This window comes from Capsicum annuum, chromosome 10, assembly GCF_002878395.1.
Source record: "Capsicum annuum cultivar UCD-10X-F1 chromosome 10, UCD10Xv1.1, whole genome shotgun sequence".
In the NCBI taxonomy this organism is placed as follows: domain Eukaryota; kingdom Viridiplantae; phylum Streptophyta; class Magnoliopsida; order Solanales; family Solanaceae; genus Capsicum; species Capsicum annuum.
This window is the reverse complement of record NC_061120.1, coordinates 41,435,093-41,454,644: the sequence shown is the minus strand read 5'-3', so window position 1 is coordinate 41,454,644 and position 19,552 is coordinate 41,435,093. Positions and strand designations below refer to the sequence as shown.

At 36.1% G+C, this 19,552-nt stretch overlaps 1 protein-coding gene across 1 annotated transcript in view; it reads right to left on the bottom strand.

Moving 5' to 3' along the window:
- Nucleotides 1–18,369, bottom strand: part of LOC124887719 (benzoate carboxyl methyltransferase-like) — a 62,261-nt gene extending 43,892 nt beyond the window's left edge. Inside the window, exon 1 of the mRNA XM_047397631.1 lies at nt 18,107–18,369. Within this exon, the coding sequence (XP_047253587.1) occupies nt 18,107–18,369 (263 nt within the window). The remainder of the gene's footprint in view (nt 1–18,106) is intronic.
- Between the last annotated feature and the right edge of the window lie 1,183 nt (nt 18,370–19,552).

The following is a 19,552-nucleotide window of genomic DNA, read 5'->3' as shown; positions in this document are numbered from 1 at the left end:
ATGGGAGACTTCACAAAAACCTTTTGTGCATACTTATAACAAGGTTCTTTTCATCGTAGATATCATCGTGACTAGTGTTACTCAAGAGCCTCATATTAAACAACATATAACATGCATTCAAATATTAAATCTACCATCAATAACATGTATCAATACAAGTATAAGTAAGAATCATCATCATTCATTGTTAAGTAGAAAAACCCTATTCATTTAATTCAAAACCACCATGTACACTTACTCATCCAGGTGTGAAATACATGGATTTAGAGTTATTTAAAGAGGAGAAGAGATACATGCCTTAAACAAGATGACACACCAACAATATTGACTCTTATTCTTGCCTCTAGATGAACATCTTCAAACCCTAGCCTCAAATCTTGCTTCCAAGAGCGTTTAGAGTGTTTAAGAGTGTTTGAGTCTTGTAAATGAAGAGTTAGGAGGCTAAAATACCTTATACAGGGATATGGTTTAGGGTTATAGGCATGGGGAATAAAAAAAAGGTCCTTGGTTAAAAGATGGATAGTCCACACGTGTAGGGGTATGACTTCTCCATACGAGTCTTATCGCAATCATGACCTAGGGTATGAGTGGTAGCCTATCTTGTACCCTAGTATTACCTTAGGTTAACCACACCGTTGTGGGTACAAAAGGTCACCCTTGAATCATAACCAAGGGTATGAATCATGTTCCAATCATGAGCTTAATCGGTTACCAAAATATTCCACTCAGTTTGAGAGTTTACTTTTTACGGTTGAGTAGTATATGATTCGTCTGCATTGGTTATGATCAAGGAATGGCCTTGTCCTATGAAGGAAAGTATATTACCCTAAAATAATGTCTAGGATACAAAAGGGAAGGGAAGAGGGGTATGAGTCGTGACCTAGGGTATGACTCATGCACCCCAACTATATCCACTCCAGAGACACAAAAAGGTTCTTGTTTTCCAAATGGTCCAAGGTCTAGGTGTCATAAATTCTCTCCCACTTTGATAGGTAAGTATAGATACAAGTTAAAACCTTAACATACACCAAAGAAATATTTACTCAAGTTAGAAACAACAAACTACAAGGATACAACACAATAAACATATCATGATCACTATTAATCAACCAAAAGTTTTATAAGGCCACATTCTCAAGTGTTTCAATTTCCCCTACTTAAGACCATTCATCCGCGAATGATGTGTAAGGCAAGTATGAAAACAAGACAACGCATTAGCAAACATCACAATCAACCTTCGAATAAAATTAGGACCAAGCACACAATAACGTTACAACATAACACAACACATATCGTGATCATCATCAATTAACTATTTTATTTTATTTGTCTTGGGACTCAAACCCAATAATTTCCAAGCAAACCCAATACTTTCCAATACTTACTCATTTCAAAAATTAGGGAATTAAACCCATCAAAATAAGTCACACATCATTTCATATTATTTGGAACTTTAATCCATGTTCTAACAAAACGGCAATCATTTCACATATCAGGAACTTTAATCCATTATCTAACAAAGATATAAACTAATCTCAATCATTGGATACCTTACTCAATTGTTTATCAAAGACATACCTCAAGCAGGAGTCAAAAATAAATATGGTACTTGGACTTTATGTCCTTTTTCGTCTCCCAAGTAGATTCCTTGGACTTTTGGTTCCTCTATAGAATCTTCACCAAAGCTACCTCTTTGTTTGTAACCGGAGAACTTGCCAATCCAAAATCCTCACCGGTACCTCCTCAGAGGACAAAGAGTCCGAAATGCCAACACCTTCTGAGGGAAAAACCAAGGAAGGGTCACCCACACATTTTCGCAACATAGACACATTGAAAACCAGGTGAATAGAGTTCATTCTAGATGACATCTCCAACTTATAGGCAACATTGCCAACCGTCTTTACAATCAAGTACGGACCAACATGCCTATACCTCACATCCACATAGAAATTTTGGTGACTTTAAGTAGTTTTCAATCTATCATGAATCAGCTTCACCTTCTCTAAGTCTTGTTTGAACTAAGTTGGACCCAAGAAACTTACCCACGCCAACTTCGTACCACCCGATAGAAGTTCGATATCTTCTACCATATAATGCTTCAAAAGGTGCCATGCTAATACAAGAGTGGTAACTATTATTATAGGCGAACTCAATCAAAGCCAAGTGCTCATATCAACTACCACCATAATCACACAAGCCCGTACATATCCTCCAATGTTTGGATAGTTCTCTCCACTTGAACATCTATTTGGGGATGGAAAGCGGTACTAAGGCACACTCTAGTACCTAATCTCTTTTGGAATGACTTCCAAAAGTGGGATGAAAATAGAGGACCATGATCCGAGATAATAGACACCAGAGCCTCGTGCAACCTTACTATCTCCGTAAGATACAACATAGCATAATCTTCTCCTGAGTAATTAGTTCTCATGGGCAAGAAATGGACGGACTAGGTCATTCTATCAAATACCAAAATGGAATCACATTGATTCTGAGATCTAGGAAGACCAGTAACAAAATCCATATTAATGGCCTTCCACTTTCACTTGGGCAAAGCCATTTCTTAGTATAGGCCACTGGGCCTCAAGTGCTCATTCTTTACTTATTGGCACACTATAAACTTAGACACATGGCTAGAAATATCATGCTTTATATTATTCGACCAATAGAACTCTCTAAGTTCATGATACATCTTGGTGGAACCAAGGTGAATAGTATAATGGGCTCCATGAGCCTCGACCATGACCCTTTCCCTCAATCCATTAACGTCAGGAACACATAGCCTGCCTTGGTACCTCAGGATACCATCACCACCAATCACAAAGTCCACAACCTTGTATTGACCTACATTTCTCTTGATCTTCATCAAGTTAGGGTCCAATACTTTCTTTTCCTTTATCTCAACAATAAGAGACGATTGAGGTATCAGATGCACAAATACACCACTATCCTTGGAGTCCACAAGTAGAACTCAAAGATTTGCTAAATGGCAAATATCTTTCACCAACTCCAGTTTATCTTCATCAACATGGGCCAAACTCACCATAGACAATCTACTAAGAGAATCAGAGACTACATTTGCCTTACCGGGATGGTAATGAAGACTCATATCATAGTATTTTAATAGCTCAAGCCACCTTCTTTGTCGAAGATTCAACTCCTTTTGGGTAAACATATATTGGAGGCTTTTATGATCAGAAAAGATATCAACATGAACACCATAGAGATAATGCCACCAAATTTTTAAGTAATGACCACATCTAACAATTCTAAGTCATGGGTGGGGTAGTTTTTTTTTGTGAACTTTTAATTGCCTTGATGCATATGCCACCACCCTACTATGTTTCATTAACACGTAACCAAGACCGACTCGAGATGCATCAAAATAAACCACAAAACCATCACTACCCTCGGGTAAGGTCAAAATTGGAGCCAAGTCCATTTATCTTTCAAATTCTCAAAACTATCCTCACACATATCGGATAAAAAATACTTGACCTTTTTTGGGTCAATTTGGTCAATGGGGAAGCTATAGTAGAAAAACTCTCCACAAACCTTCTATAATAACCGGCTAGACCCAAGAAGCTCCGAATATCGGTTGGAGTCATAGGTGTAAGCCACTTCTTAACAACCACAACCTTTTAGGGATCTACTATGATCCCTTCACTATAGATGACATGATTGAGAAAAGCTACGACTTCCAACCAAAACTCATGCTTGGAGAACTTGGCATATAAACAAAGATCCTTCAAAGTTTGTAACACCACATGGAGATGATGTACATGATCCTCATCACTCTTAGAATACACTAAGATATCATTAATGAAGACAATGAGAAACATGTCCAAGCACGGACGAAAGACCCTATTCATCAAATTCATAAATGTTTCCCAGGCATTGGTCAACTAAAAGGACATGACAAAAAACTCATAGTGATCATACCAGGTTCAAAGACAATCTGATCTAAGATCAATCTTAGAGAAACACCTTGCATCTTGAAATTGATCCAAAAGATCATTGATTCTAGGAAAAGCATATTTGTTCTTTACGGTCACTTTGTTTAACTACTGATAATCAATGCATATATGATGAAAACCATCCTTCTTGTGCACAAACACCATGGGAGCACCCCAAGGAGACACAGTAGGCCAGATAAACCTTTATCTAAAAGATCTTTCAATTGCTTCTTAAGTTCTTTTAACTCCACCGAAGCTATTCTATAAGGAGGAATAGAGATCAGACAAGTGTCCAGAAAAAGATCAATAACAAAATCAATTTCCTTATCGAGAGAAACACTAGGAAGATCATTGGGAAACACCTCAGGAAACTCATTAATCATGGTAACCAACTCTAGAGAAGGCTCTTTTGAGTTGGAATCTTTAACTCGGACCAAATGATACAAACACTTGTTTGAAATTAACTTTTTGGATATGAGATAAGAAATAAACCTTCCCTTAGGCACTAAAGGACCACCTTACCATACAATGACTGGCGTATCGAGGAATTTAAACATAACCCTACAGGTCCAAAAATCTAAGAAAGCATAATAAGAGTGCAACCAATTCATTCCCAAAATGACATCAAAATCTACCATGTCTAACTCTACCAAGTCAATAAAGGTGTCTCTATCACCAACAGATATCACCCTCTATAGACTCTTCTAGCAATAACAAGGTCTCCAACTAGGGTAGAAATAAAAAAAAAGAGCCAGCAGACTCTTAGGACCACAATTAAGACACATAGCCACATACAGGATCACATAATAAAGAGTAGACCCAGGATCAAGCAAGCAATGCACATTATAGGAGAAAAGTCTCAACATACTCATTTCAATATCGAGGGACGCCTCAGAATCTTAGCGAGTAGTAAGTACATGCAAGTGACTCCAACTAGCGTCGGTGGTAGAAAAAGAAAAACTAATAAACATAGCACCATTTGGTGCAGCAGCAGATGGAGTAGCATTTGAGGACCTATTGGCCTAAGAAGCTATTGGAATAGGGCACACATGCTGCATGTGCCCAATCTAACCATAATGAAAAAAAATCTATTTTTCCCCTTCTCGCACTAACCATAATGACTCTGATAATAGAATCTATAAGGAGGACGAGGTGGAGCCGACTAGGCACCATAGTATGAAATTAGGCACCCTATGTCGGGGACCTTCCACTAAACTGAGAGCGATGACTACCCAAAAACTTTAGGAAAGTAGAGTGAGCACTAGCCAAGGAGAAAATACTCAAACTCCTCTACTTATTTTGTGGCCACTTTTCATCATCTCCACCACTACTCTCGAAAGGCCTAAACTTTCTTCCTTGCCTCTCATTGAGCTCAACTTTCTTTTTTCTTCTCGTAGTCTATTTGTTTCATATACACAATCAACCAAGAGATATCCATGTTCTCAATCAAAAATTCCACCTTGCTTCTGAGAATAAAATTATGGGATAATCCCATGAAAAACTTATGCATTCTAGCCCTCATGCTAGCAATTATCTCGGGAGCATACCTTGACAATTGATGGAATTTCAAGGCATACTCTTGAACGTTCATCCTACCTTGCCACATGTTCACAAACTTTTTACTTTAGCTTCCCTCAACTCTTTAGGAAAGAAGAAGTCTAAGAAAGCCTCAGAGAAATCCTCCCACATAGTGGGGCTAGTATCAACACCCCTAGACAACTCCCAACCTTTATACCATTGGTAAGCTATATCCTTCAATTGGTAAGAATTAAATTCAACGGCCTCAATCTCCATAGCATGCATGATTTGGAAGATCTTTTCTATTTCATCAACAAAGCCTTGAGGATTTTTCTTAACCTTCATACCAGAGAATATAAGAGGGCTTAGCCTCATAAATTTACCAATTCTTATGGCCTTAGAAGGAGCGATAAATAGATAACCATGCTCTACTTAAGAGGCTACCAATCGAGTCAAGAGTTTGATAGAGTGACGAAACTCTGCATTAGTAGCATCCCTTTGAGGTGACTAAGGAGGAATTCCAACCTCATGAGCAGTGTTAGTAGGTGGAACCCCATGAGGATGGCCAAATGTCACAGGCCTAGCCCTAGTCTGAACTCCAAAAGTTAAACGAGCTTCATCCATAGGAACCTCAATAGTGTTTTCCTGAGTCTTAGATCTTCTTTGAGGCATAATCTGAAAGATAGCAAACAAAATTAGAGTAATTCAAGGCCCTAGACTTTATAGCTTGAGATTGAAACACAAGAAAGGGAAACATTTTCTAAAATGTCTCATAGATTCTCTTTTATATGTGTGACATGCTTCACATCAATAATAGAGACTCTACTTGACAAGGCATTATGAACACCCAACTGACCATGAACCTAGGATCTGATACCATCTTGACATGCCCCAAACTTTAGGCCATGTCGTATGAGAACCTCAAGCACACATGTACAAGAGGTCACCCCGTAACCCAACCTAAACACTTCATCATTTCATAGGAGTAGAAGGAACTCCAATTCATAATATAAGTTTATAGAATAATATCATAAGTCAACACTAGATCCATATAATAACTACGCCCAAGTTCATAGTTATTCACAATACCTCTATACAAATCGAAGTCAATAAGTATATATGTCGAGACAAGCCCTCAACTATAACCAAACCAAGTCTTAAAGAGACTAAGTCTAAAGATAAGGACTAAGAGATGAATTCTCCCGAATGTAAGAAAGCTCACCCTGTCAAGTTAATGTATAAACCACCTAATTATTTAATCACTGTGCAGGAGAAGAAGAAGATGCTCCAGCCCCTATATCACATGGGGATGTAGCATTTGGGGATGGTTAGCAGTTGGAACGCTAGCATGTAACTCAAGGATAAGTGATAAAGTAAATCTTCAAATAATTAACAAATCAATATATATCACATTGTGTTACATTCATACACTTAATCATACATATAGATATATTGCATGCCAATCAAGAAACCAAGGCTCATCAACATGTTCAAATATTTATTCATTTGACATGAAATGGGTAACTCCGACCCTTCACACTTATAGGTTCATCATTTTGTACTATGCATAGAACTCTAACCACTATCACATACACTTAGACATAGGACTCAACCATGCTTACTGATTCATTAACCAAGGACTTCAACCACATACACATTCATTCCACAAGGGACTCTATCCATACTCATATTCATTCAAGCAAGGGACTCTAACCACGTGCTCATACATTGGGCGAGGTATTATCAACTCAAGAGATCTCTTTGAGCAAGGGACTTTAACCACAAACAATTTTATTGGGCAAGGGACTTTAAACTCAAGCCATTTATAAGGACAGGGACTTCAACCTAAAGCCATCACACTATCTTTAGTTGACAATGGGACTTTATCCATTTTTACTCATGGTCCAATCATACATTTAATACAACACTTAAGGACTTTAACCCTTTAGCCAATTCAATACCATACATGACCACTTGGTCCTTATGGGAGCCTTCATTGGTCAACAATTTTAATAGGACAATGCCTTCATTCAATTAGTCACACGATTTATTTTATGTTCCTCTATACCCTCACAAGACATTCACATTTCAATAGTATTCTCATACCAAACTTTAGTTCAATACACTATTCTAGTTCATTTTCATATTAAGGGACTTTAACTCTCTGTTGGTTATTTAGTACAATAAGGTTATCATCACACCGCATATGTCTTACCAAACTATTACCATAACATATATCAAATATTCATACTCTTCGGGCCATTGCCCTAGTTCAACACATCATTAATAATTGACTAGACAATTCACTTAGACATTTTTACAAACACCTTTTATGCATACTTATAACAAGGTCCTTTTCATGGTAGATATCATCAAGACTAGGGTTACTCAAGACCCTCATGTTAAAAAACATATAACATATATTCAACTATGCAATATACGATCAATAATATGTATCAATACAAGTATAAGCAAGAATCATCATCATTCATTAAGTAGACAAACCCTTTTCATTTGATTCAAAACCACCAAGTACACTTACTAATCCAAGTGTGAAATACATGCGTTTAGAGTTATTTAAAGAGGGAAATGGATACATTCCTTACAAAATATGACACACCAACAATCTAGACTTTTTTTATAGCCTCTAGATGAACACCTCAAAACCCTAGCCTTCAATCTTGCTTCCTATAGCCTTTAGAGTGTTTAGGAGCGTTTGAGTCTTATAAATGAAGAGTTAGGAGGCTACAATACCTTATATAGGGATATGGTTTAGGGTTTTAGGCATGGGAAATAAAAAAAAGTTCTAGGTTAAAAGCTGGATAATATACATGTGTAGGGGTAAGAATCCTCCATACGGGTCCTATGGCAATCGTGACCTAGGGTATGAGTGGTACCCTAACTTGTACCCTAGTCTTACCCTAGGTCAACCACACCATTTTGGGTACAAAAAGATACCCTTGAGTCGTAACCAAGGGTATGACTCATGTCCCAATCATGAGCTTGATCCGTGATCAAAATAGCCCACTCGGTTTGAGAGTTTACTTTATATGGTTCAGTAGTTATGACTCATATTCATTAGTTACAACCAAGGAATGGCCTTGTTATATGAAGAAAAGTATATTAACCTAACATAATATGTAGGATAGGAAAGGAAAGGGGAGAGGGTTAAGAGTCGTGACCAAGGGTATGACTCAAGCACCCCAACCGTATCCACTCCAGAGACATAAAGGTTGTTGTTTTCCAAATGGTCCAAGGTCTAGGTGTCATTAATTCTCTCCCAATTTGACAGGTAAGTATAGGTACAAATTAAAACCTTAAAATACACTAAATAAATCTGTACTGAAGTTAGAAACAACACACTACAAGGATACAACACATCACATATATCATGATCACTACCAATTGTTTTGCAGAAATTTTGACTTTTGAGAAGAGTTGCCACTTAATTTTGAAAACGAATTAAAAAACCTTTAGAGAGTTACTTCAAATGATTCAAAATAGAAAAATAATTTTAATTTATAGATTCTTGATAAGTGGTTCCTATTAATGTTTTAGAAAGGCGTTAAGAACCTAAAACGTCCGCAAACTAGCGGTTATCCAGGCTGTTTGAAAAACATCTTTTGATTAATATTGAAAAGATTGATTTGTTGAAAATGATTGATTTTTTAGAAAAGACTTGTGTAAAATAGATTTAGGCGACTTAGTAGAAATTTAACTAGGTTCATAAGAAATACATAAAGCAAGTAAATGGGAAAGGGGAGAAGTAATGATTTAGGCTTTAAGCCCAAATCATCGACCCTGTCCTAATCTAGTTGGGTTTTCAACCCATTTTTCACTTGTCCTAATTCTATGTTTTCGAGCCCTTTTCGGCTTGAGTTTTCACTCCACCTGTATTAAATTTACAACTTCGGCTTCGAGGCCCAAATAAATAGACAAATATAATAGATAAAGGAATAAATAAATAAAGACAACAATACTAATGAATAAATGAGAAAATGAGATTTTCAAGTCTCTTAGCCACTTCGAAGATGAACTTTAACCCATTTTCTTCATCTTTTGACTCCTTTATTTGAAAATAATCAACTAGAAGAGGTAGGCCTCATTGGCCCATCACGAAATGAAATAGAGAGAGAACCCATTTAAGGTTCAAACACGTTGTCCAAAATTTTTTTCACATGTATCAAAGAAACTAATAGAGATCAATTGTCTACTTATGGAAGTGAGGTAGGAAGACAAGAAATTCAATGAACTTATCATGACAACATACCAAATTGAGCATGGACAGAACCAAATAAAAAGAAGATAAGACATCCGAGATTTTTGACCGAGAGCAATTCTAAAATAGGGAAAGAGGTGAAAATTCATGCATATACTTACTGGAAAAATAAACCCGACATAACACTAAGGAAGGACATTTTACTTAGAATTGGTCTGCTCATGTCACAAACCACTCTGAATAACAGACATGCTTCACTAACTCATAAATGCAATAATCCACATAATATAACCCACGCAGGTTCAATCAACATCAAAGACGAAACTATTTAAAGCAAAGGTTAATGATTGTCCTATTTTTTTGTCATACAAATGAAAGGTGAGAATAAGTCATGGTGTAATTTATTCACTTCTTTATGACATAATTAGTTTCATTTTATCCATCTAAGTTAGCAAAATAGCACATCAGGTCACTATTCAAATGTCAATTAAAGGCATCAATCTTCATTAAGCACCAACTTTAAACAAGATTTTAAACACATTTTAAATGGGCACCAACTACAACACTGAACTAGACAAAATAACGGAACAAAATAAAACTAAAATAGAATATCAAATATTTGAGCAGCAAAACCGACTTTAAAGTAACACGACACTCAATACACCCATATACAATTTCACAATGCTACATCACTGAATGTATATTGCTATACAATAGTAAATGAACTAAGAAAATTAAATGAAAAATATCATGAAGTAAAGCATACGAGCAAAGGAGAGGAAGAGAACAACACCCATTGTCACCAAAAAGTGCCCATAAGAATATTCGGGTTAAAATCCTTTAAAGACGAAGACATATCATAAAACATTTTGTTTTTAGTCATGTTTTCACAAAATCGTGAGTTTACAATTTCATTAAGCCTCTTAGACATTGTAAACCAAAGAGACTTAATAAAAACTTCGACTTCAAAGGCAAACCGACTAAACTGATTTCGACAATCTCTCAAATGACTTCAAATAAGTAATATTGGATTATACTCATACATTTCAAAATAATGATCTCGGATAAAAATAAAAAAGAAAACGTGAAAGAGAACCTCACAAATAAGTCCAAGTCGACATTGTTATTAATCAAATTCGACAATCTATAAGACTCCTAAATGAAAAACTCGCATATATTCCCATAACTAATATGTATGACCATGAACTCAAATGAAAAAGGGAAAACAAAAACGTCCAAAAACCAATAATTGAGAGTCAATCATGTACAAAATAAAAACGAGAAAAAAATAAGACTAACCATAACTCTACAAACTACAACAAAGGCGACTATTATTCCAATCCTCCCCCTCATTCCGATCGATTTGAACAAAGCGGTTATTGAGGCATCCTAGGACTTTTCACACACTTTTGGACCTTTCTCATTGTCCTTTTGGCATAGGAGAATCCAAAGGAACCTGAGAGATCGCTCTGCTAGCGACGTTGCTAGCTCGACAATTACAATACCATCAAGTGGTAATGACAGATAAAATATATGTCAAGTAACAACTATGAATGACACAACATCAGGCTAAAACTATTGAACACAATTAAAGCAACAATCTTTGACAAGGAAGCTAGCTATTCAAAACACAAGCAGTACAAAAACAAGGTGTTAATACATAACAATATATCCAGACATCTGACTAAATAACAACGTATGGTCTTTAAGACCTTTACAACATATAACACAGCACTCAATGTCGCTAATAATCGTAACTACAGAAGGTTGAGATGAAGTATACATAGTCTAAAGATAAACGAAATAGGGTGTTACCTATCTCGGAGCAGCAAATGGGACTATGAGCTAACTGCCGAAATCCGCTACCATTGGAAATCTACGTTACCAACTAAAGGGCCTTTGATTAATCGACCAACTTCAGAAAAAAGAACGAAAGAGAAAATTTTCAATAAAAATAAATTGGTTTGCCTTCAAAATTTTCTTCCTCTTTTCTTTTCTCAAACCCCAATTTTCGAACCTAGCCTTTCTGAACCCTTTTTTCAACCCTTAAGATTTCTACAAAATTTTTTGATCCCCTCAATTTTTGAATCCCAAGAGCAATTTCTTCTAACCTAACTTTTATCAGAAATTTTTTCCAACCAAAAAGCTTTCAACCTAGCTTTGTCCACTAATTTTCAACCTCTTTTTCAGCTCTAAGGAGAACTATTAATAGAGAACCCAGAAAGGAATGAAGAGAGAAATTTTGTTTTCCATGAAATAGTAATCCATGGAGTCGTTATATAGAATATTAATTGGGGTAAATTGGGGACTTTTGAAATAGGATATTTTGGGATTCAAAATTTAGATCCACCTACGGTTTTCCCCTCCAAACTAGTGCTAATTTGGATTTTTGCCAAGCCATCCCAAATAGGCCAACCAATAGGAAAGAAATTTCACTCCAACCAACGAAAATTTTCCAAAAATAAATAAATTAATACCGGTCATCCCGATATTTATAGAATTTAGCCATTGAGGGGGGCACCTAGCCTCGTTTTTAGCAGATTCTCTGTCTCCCATAGTATAAAAATCATATGCTAATCACGTGAGGAAGTATGAATTCGTGTAGAGAGGAAGATGTTTGGGCAAAAACAAGCTACTTTAGGTCTTTACCTGGTCAAATTTGGGTGAAATCGGGTCAGGTATAGGTTGTACGCAGTATTGAGGTTGTTGTCGATATTTTCTGTTGCTGTCATTTGATGTTATTAAAGAGATCAAAAAAGAGTAAAGGTATTAAGCCCAGGTCTTGGTGTTTGTTTTTTAAAGTGGATTGGTTGGTTTAATATTGGGGTTGCTGATGTTTAATATGGCCCAATTTAAAATAAAAGGGGGTAGAAATTTGTTAATTTAAAAAATGACCAAATAAAATTAATTTTTAGCCAATTTTACTTAAATGTTAACCAAATTGGATATCAAGTTGATCGACCATTGCAATTGTGATCAACTCGATTTTAATTATGATCAAATTTAATAAATTGACTAAATTTAATCGAGATTCAATACGAATTAATACCTTATTTAATCTTGAGCTTCTTGATTCGATAAAATTAAACAAATATTTATCCAAATAAATTATTTTTGAGGGAAAATTATATTTGAATCAAGATTTTAATCATTTGAATTTATTTTCAAAATAATCCTTGACTAAAATTCGATATTTTGTAAACTAAATTTTTAAGTAACAAAATACTTTGAAAATCCTTTATTCAGATAAAATAAATGTTATAATTTTATTTAAAAATTGAAGAAACTCCAAACTAAACTTAGTTATGGTGGGCAAAAATTAGCTGTCAACAACTGCCCCCTTCCTTGGGTAAGGTGGATGCAAGTAACCCTGGGCAAAGGGAGGTTGACATTCCTAATTTTTATCTGGCCACAAATTTGAATCTGAAATAGCTTGGCTTTAGCACGATTTTCATGGACTTATGTATGGGCCCCGATTTTAGGTTTTCTACACATCTCAGGTCATATGAGAATTTAGGCCACTTGTAGTTCATAAATCTTGTTTTTAAGCACGATTTTCAAGAAAATTCACAAGCTAGCTCGGTTTTAAAGTTTTTGATAAAACCAAAAAGTTGGGGAATAGATGAATTTAGGGGAGGTTGGAATGTAGTCGAGTTTTCAACTTAGTGCCCAGCCTACATATCCCCGAGACTCAGGGAATCAAAATGCTTATAGATTAACTAAATCGGTAGAAAAGATAGTCTTTTATTTCAAACAATCTTTGGCTTAGGTTAAGTGACAAGTTGATCGAGTTTCAGAAAAAAGTCTTGTAACCTCTTAACCATGAATGTGGGATCCTTCACACCCATAGACAAGAAATTACCCAGACATAATTTTAGAACTTTGAGTATGTTGTCACCCAACTTTGAAAGAAAGAGAAGGTTACCCTCGATGTGAGTTTAGAAATTCCCGAAGGTGAAGCAGAAACCAGAATATCTCAAAAATTCCCACATGCCTTCTAATAAGGGTATGGTTAGATGGTGTTGGTGATCATATTTAAGCTCACATCCAGAGAGTTTAATGTCCCTCTCTAGACTATGTCCTGTTTTGCTACTTAGAATGAGTTCCACATTGTGTTGCATCCTTTTTGGAGTCATCCGCACCTATGGTTTTGATTTGAGATTTTTTCATTCTCTTGGATGCTCTCGACAATATCTCAAAAAAAATTATTAGTATTAAACACAATTCATGAAAGAGGTGTATATCATTTTACCATATCTCCACGTGAGTTGTTGCCTAAAAAGAGAAGTCATTCTTTCTTATACCTGTTTGAATGAAAATAACTTGCAATAAAAGACACAACAATCTTCTTGGTTGTTGCATAATTACATTATTTGTCGAGTGAATATGTCTTCAAAGTAGGGTGGCCATTTTGGACACTGACACTTTATGCTGAACGGTCCCTGCAACCATGTAATCTTGCATCGATGCAACAACCATTTTGGTCACCCATAATTTTTGTTGTATATGGAATGATAACCTTTTCAATTACTGACAATAATTCTTTGCATATGATCTTGGGTAAGTCTTGTGCATCTTTTTATCGATACGACTTATGGCTTTCCCTTGAATTGACAATCTTCGGATAATCTTGCATATTATTTAATGTTGGATACAAGGCGACTTACAAATATCCTTTGAATTTCTATCCTTTAGGTAATCCTACATGTTTTCAAACTTTTGATAAGAAATGACTTATAGATATCCGTCAAATCATTAGCTCTCTGATATTCCTGCACATTATCTGACGTTGGATACAATATGACTTACAGATATGTCTCAAATTGCTAGTATTTAGGTAATCCTACATATAATCAATCTTGGATATGACACGGCTTATAGAGAACCCTTGGACATTATCAATTTGATAATTTTGTATATTCTCCGGTAAGGTTTAGTTGCGACTTATAGATAACCTTCGAACTATCAATTTTTGGGTGACCTTGCACACTATCCAGATAGGATATTGTCGCGGCTTACGGATGACCTATGGGCTATCAATTCATAGGTAATCTTGTACACTATCCTATAAATAATATTACTTATAGATGACCCTCAAATTGTCAAGTTCTAGGAAATCTTATATATCATTCATCCTTAGATAGTGACTTTAAGACATCTTTTCAATCGTGTTTCTAAATACATTCAGATGCTGATTCATAATATGATGAGATATAATCGATGCCAGAATTTGTGTTTCGCGTGTCAACAGATATTAAATATTGATGATATCCTCAATGCCAGCATTTACGTCTTGCGTGTCAACATATATGAAATACAGATGATATCCTCAGCACTAGTATTTATGTCTTGCATGTCAACAAATATTGAATGGCCCTCTTGGCAATAATATAAAATGGCACTCTCGGCGATGATATGAATAGCTCTCTTAACAATGATATGAAATGACCCTCTTGAGAATGATATAAATGGCCCTCTTGGCAATGATATGCAATGGCCCTCTTTGCAATGATATGAAATGGCCCTCTTGACAATGATATGCAATGGCCCTCTTGGCAATGATATGATATGGCCCACTTGGCAATGATTAAAAATAATCCTCTTGGCAATGATATGAAATGACCCTCTTTGCAATGATATGCAATGACCCTCTTGGCAATGCTATGAAATGACCCTTTTAGCAATTTGAAAACAGTTTCACCTAAGTTTGTTTTTCTGCGTCTTGGTTTCTACATGTACCTGTACTTGAAGTAGACAATTAGTAGACATAAAGTTGCTCTCACCCTAATTGGCTTAAGGTGAATTTTGAGGGCGGCTTTCTACTCTTTCTCCTATTGAGTGATCTTTTTATTATTGTATTTATTATGATAACTCCCTTGAATATACTTGCACTCAAAATATTTAGTAGGCACAAAGTCGCTTTTGCTAGCGACTATTTTTTAGAAAAATTCTAAATACAATATTCATAAAGAAAATAAGACGCCTTTATGATCTATAATCTCAAGAAATGAGATGGACAATTCAAAAGGTCGTCAATAAATAGGTATTAAACCCATTTTTGGGGCTACCCCAAAATACCGTTCTTAATCATTGTATGCTCTGGCATGACTCCCAACTTGCTTGGGGATTTTGAAAGAAATGCTCATTTTTGTATTTCTATCCCTGTATCCATAAAAAAATGATTAGTTTGAATGAAACTACTCCGTGTTGACCTTTTTCGATCCTTGATTTACTCTTTGCTATCTTTTAGGTTCCCCATCATATTGGCACCTCCACCCTGGGTCCCTGCTCCTATAGACGCCTAGGCAATCACTAAGTAAAAGATTTGTAATTTTTTTTCAAAAGTAGTCTTATTTTTAGCAAATAGTTTCGAAAGTATATGTAAAAGCTTTAGAAAATTTTGACCAATCGTGTAATGTACTAGCTCAACGAGAGTCTTCCTCGTGGTTTTGACTATATCCGCTGGATTATTTCCAAAACTCATGATCGTTGTTGGAGGGTTCTTTAAATAGTTCTGTCATAGCCAGAAATTGAGTCTACGTAGACTTTATCGCAGTTGGTGGCTTCAAAAGCTTGGCTTTAACCTCTTGTTCCTGGGAATTTGAAATATATTCCAGTATTTAGTGGAAATTTTGAGGCCTCCCTCAAAATTTCTACCCCAATTTAAAGTAGTCTAAGATGATATCATCTCAAATAGATCTGAAGACTTTGCTGATATTCATTCTCTTTGTTGGATGTTGATCTTCTCTTGTGAATTTTGGAGATTTCTTCTCAAAAATTCTGCCCCAGTTTCAATTTCCTGGGTTTATATGACCGAGCAATCAGTGTGCCTATGTATCTCGTTGAAGCAGAAATCGGGTCAAACATAGTTCAAGACTATGCTAAGGATATGTAGAAAAATCTAATGGGTTGACTGAAGCCGACATAGGCCTATGTATCCCCTTTGTTGGGAATTCAGGTCATCACATAGTTCATACATAAAAGGAAAGGATAAATTTTCCTAAGGGGTTGCCTGAAGCCGACATAGGACGCCTACATATCCCTTTTTAGAGATTTAGGTCAAACATAGTTCATACATAAAAGGAAAGGGATTCTAGGAAGTTACACACTGTAAAACAACATTATTACAAAGGAGATTACAAGTAAACTAAGGCAACATAAAAACTAGAATATCTTTCACACATAGTATCTCTTAACTGCAGTATCTCTTAACTGCATCAGAATTGATTGGTTTGGTCCACTCTTGGCCATCCATCTAAGATAGAATTAGAGCCCCTCTAGATACTACCTTGCGAACTATGTATGACCCTTGCCAATTTGGAGAGAACTTGCCCTTGTACTCTTCTTGGTGAGGGAATATGCATTTGTGAACCAATTGCCCAACTTCGAATGTTCGAGCTCTTACTTTAAAATTAAAGGCATGAACCATCCTATGCTGGTATAACTGACCATGAAACACGACAACCATTCTCTTTTCATCAATCAACATGAGTTGTTCATAGCAAGCGCGAACCCATTCTTCGTTTCTTAGTTTGCCTTTCTGAATAATCCTCAGGGAAGGTATTTCTACCTCAGCAGGTATCACAACTTCATTCCCATAAACCAATAGATAAGGGGTTCCCCGGTGGAGGTTTGAACTGTTGAGCGATACCCTAGCAAAGTGTAAGGCAATATCTCATGCCATGATCTATCATTTTTGATCATCTTTCTCAAGATCTTCTTGATGTTCATATTGGCAGATTCCACAACTCTATTTATCTATGGATGATATGCGGTTGAGTTATGATGCACTATTTTAAATTGATCATAAATTTCATTCATCAAGTGACTGTTCAAGTTTGCACCATTATCAGTGATAATCGATTCTGGCACTCTAAATTAGAAAATCAAGTTATTCCTAATGAAATCTGCAACTACTTTCTTAGTGACAGCTCTATATGAAGTATATTCGACCAACTTAGTAAAGTAGTCAATAGCAACTAAAATAAATATATGCCCATTCGATATCGGTGGCTCTATTGGTCCATTAACATCCATGCCCCAAGCTACAAAAAGCCAAGGTAAATTTATCGCATGAAGTTTATGTGAAGGCATTCGAATTCCGTGTATCTGACATTTTGGACACTTCTGCACATACCTGCTACAATTATTTTTCATAGTTATCAAGAAGTAAATGGTTCTCAGGATCTTTCTAGCAAGGGAAAACCCGTTCATATGGGCCCCACAAACTCCAGCGTGTACTTCTTTTATCCATTTATTGTCTTCCACAGCATCTACGCATCTTAAGAATCCTAAATCTAGAATCCTCTTAAAAAGGATTTCCCCACTTGGAAAATAGTTCTTTTCCAAATGCTGGATTGTCTTCATTTGGTTGTTACTAGCCTCTTCAGGATATATTCCAGATTCTAAATACCTTTTGATGTGATAGTACCATGTCTTTCTATCAGGATCCTCTTTAATGTGTGCACAATGCTCGGGTTTCTCCTTTAAACTTATTTCTAAAGGATCAATGTAACTCTGATCTGGGTGCTGAATCCTGGAGGATACAGTGGCCAAAGCGTCAGCAAACTCATTTTGTATCCTTGGGATATGTTTGAAATCCATTTCTTTGAGCTTTCCACATAATTCATGCACCAGCTCCATATAAGGAGTAATCTTGGAGTTTTTACAGCCCATTCTTTTCGTACCTGGTGAATTAGTAAATCTGAATCCCCGATGACTAACAATTTATAAACACCCATATCAAGTGTTAATTTTAGACCTAGGATGCAAGCCTCATATTCAACCATGTTAGTAGTGCATAGGAAATGTAACTTAGCAGTTACTAAATAGTGTTGACCCATTTCTGACACCAAAACTGCTTCGATTCCTGAACCGTTGAAGTTGACCGCCCTATCAAAGAATAGCCTCCATCCGGGGTAAATTTATGTAATGTCTTCTCCTACGAATAAAATTTTCTCATCTGGGACATAAGTTTGAAGTGTCTAATATTTATCATCAAACGGATTCTCTGCTAAATGATCTGCTAAGGCTTTCCCCTTGATTGCCTTTTGAGTTACATACACAATGTTAAACTTCCTTAGCAACATTTGCCACTTGGCTAGCTTTACTGTAGGCATGGCTTTCTGGAATATACTTTAATGGATCCATTCTTGAGATGAGGTATGCTGTGTATGATGACAGATAATTCCTCAACTTTTATGCGGTCCAAGTCAAAGCACAACATGTCCTTTCTACAAGAGTATAACGAGCTTCATATGGCATAAACTTTTTACTCAAGTAGTAGATGGCTTTATCTTTCCTACCGGTCTCATCATTCTACCCGAGGACACATCCAAAAACACTTTTTGAGACTGACAGGTAAAGCAATAATGAAATTCCTTCTCTTAGTGGAACCAAAACTGGCGGTGCAGGAAAATATTCTTTGATGCGGTCGAAAGCTCTCTGACATTCTTCTGTCCACTTATTCAATGTATTTTTCTTCAACATCTTGAGAATTGGCCCGCATAAGACTGTTGACTAAGCAATGAACCTGCTAATATAATTCAAACGACTCAAGAAACTCAGAACCTCATTCTTGTTCCACGGTAGAGGTAAATCCTGAATAGTCTTGATTTTGGATGGGTCTAGTTCGATGCCTCTTTTTCTGACTATGAATCCCAGTAACTTTCTTGATGGGACACCAAAAGCACACTTATCAGGATTTAACTTCAAATTTTACTTTCTTAATTTATTGAAGAATTTCTCCAGATGGGTCAAATGATTCGAACTCTCTCGGGATTTGATAATTACATCATCCATGTACTCCTCAATCTCTTTATGAATCATATCATGGAAAATCATCATCATAGACCTCATA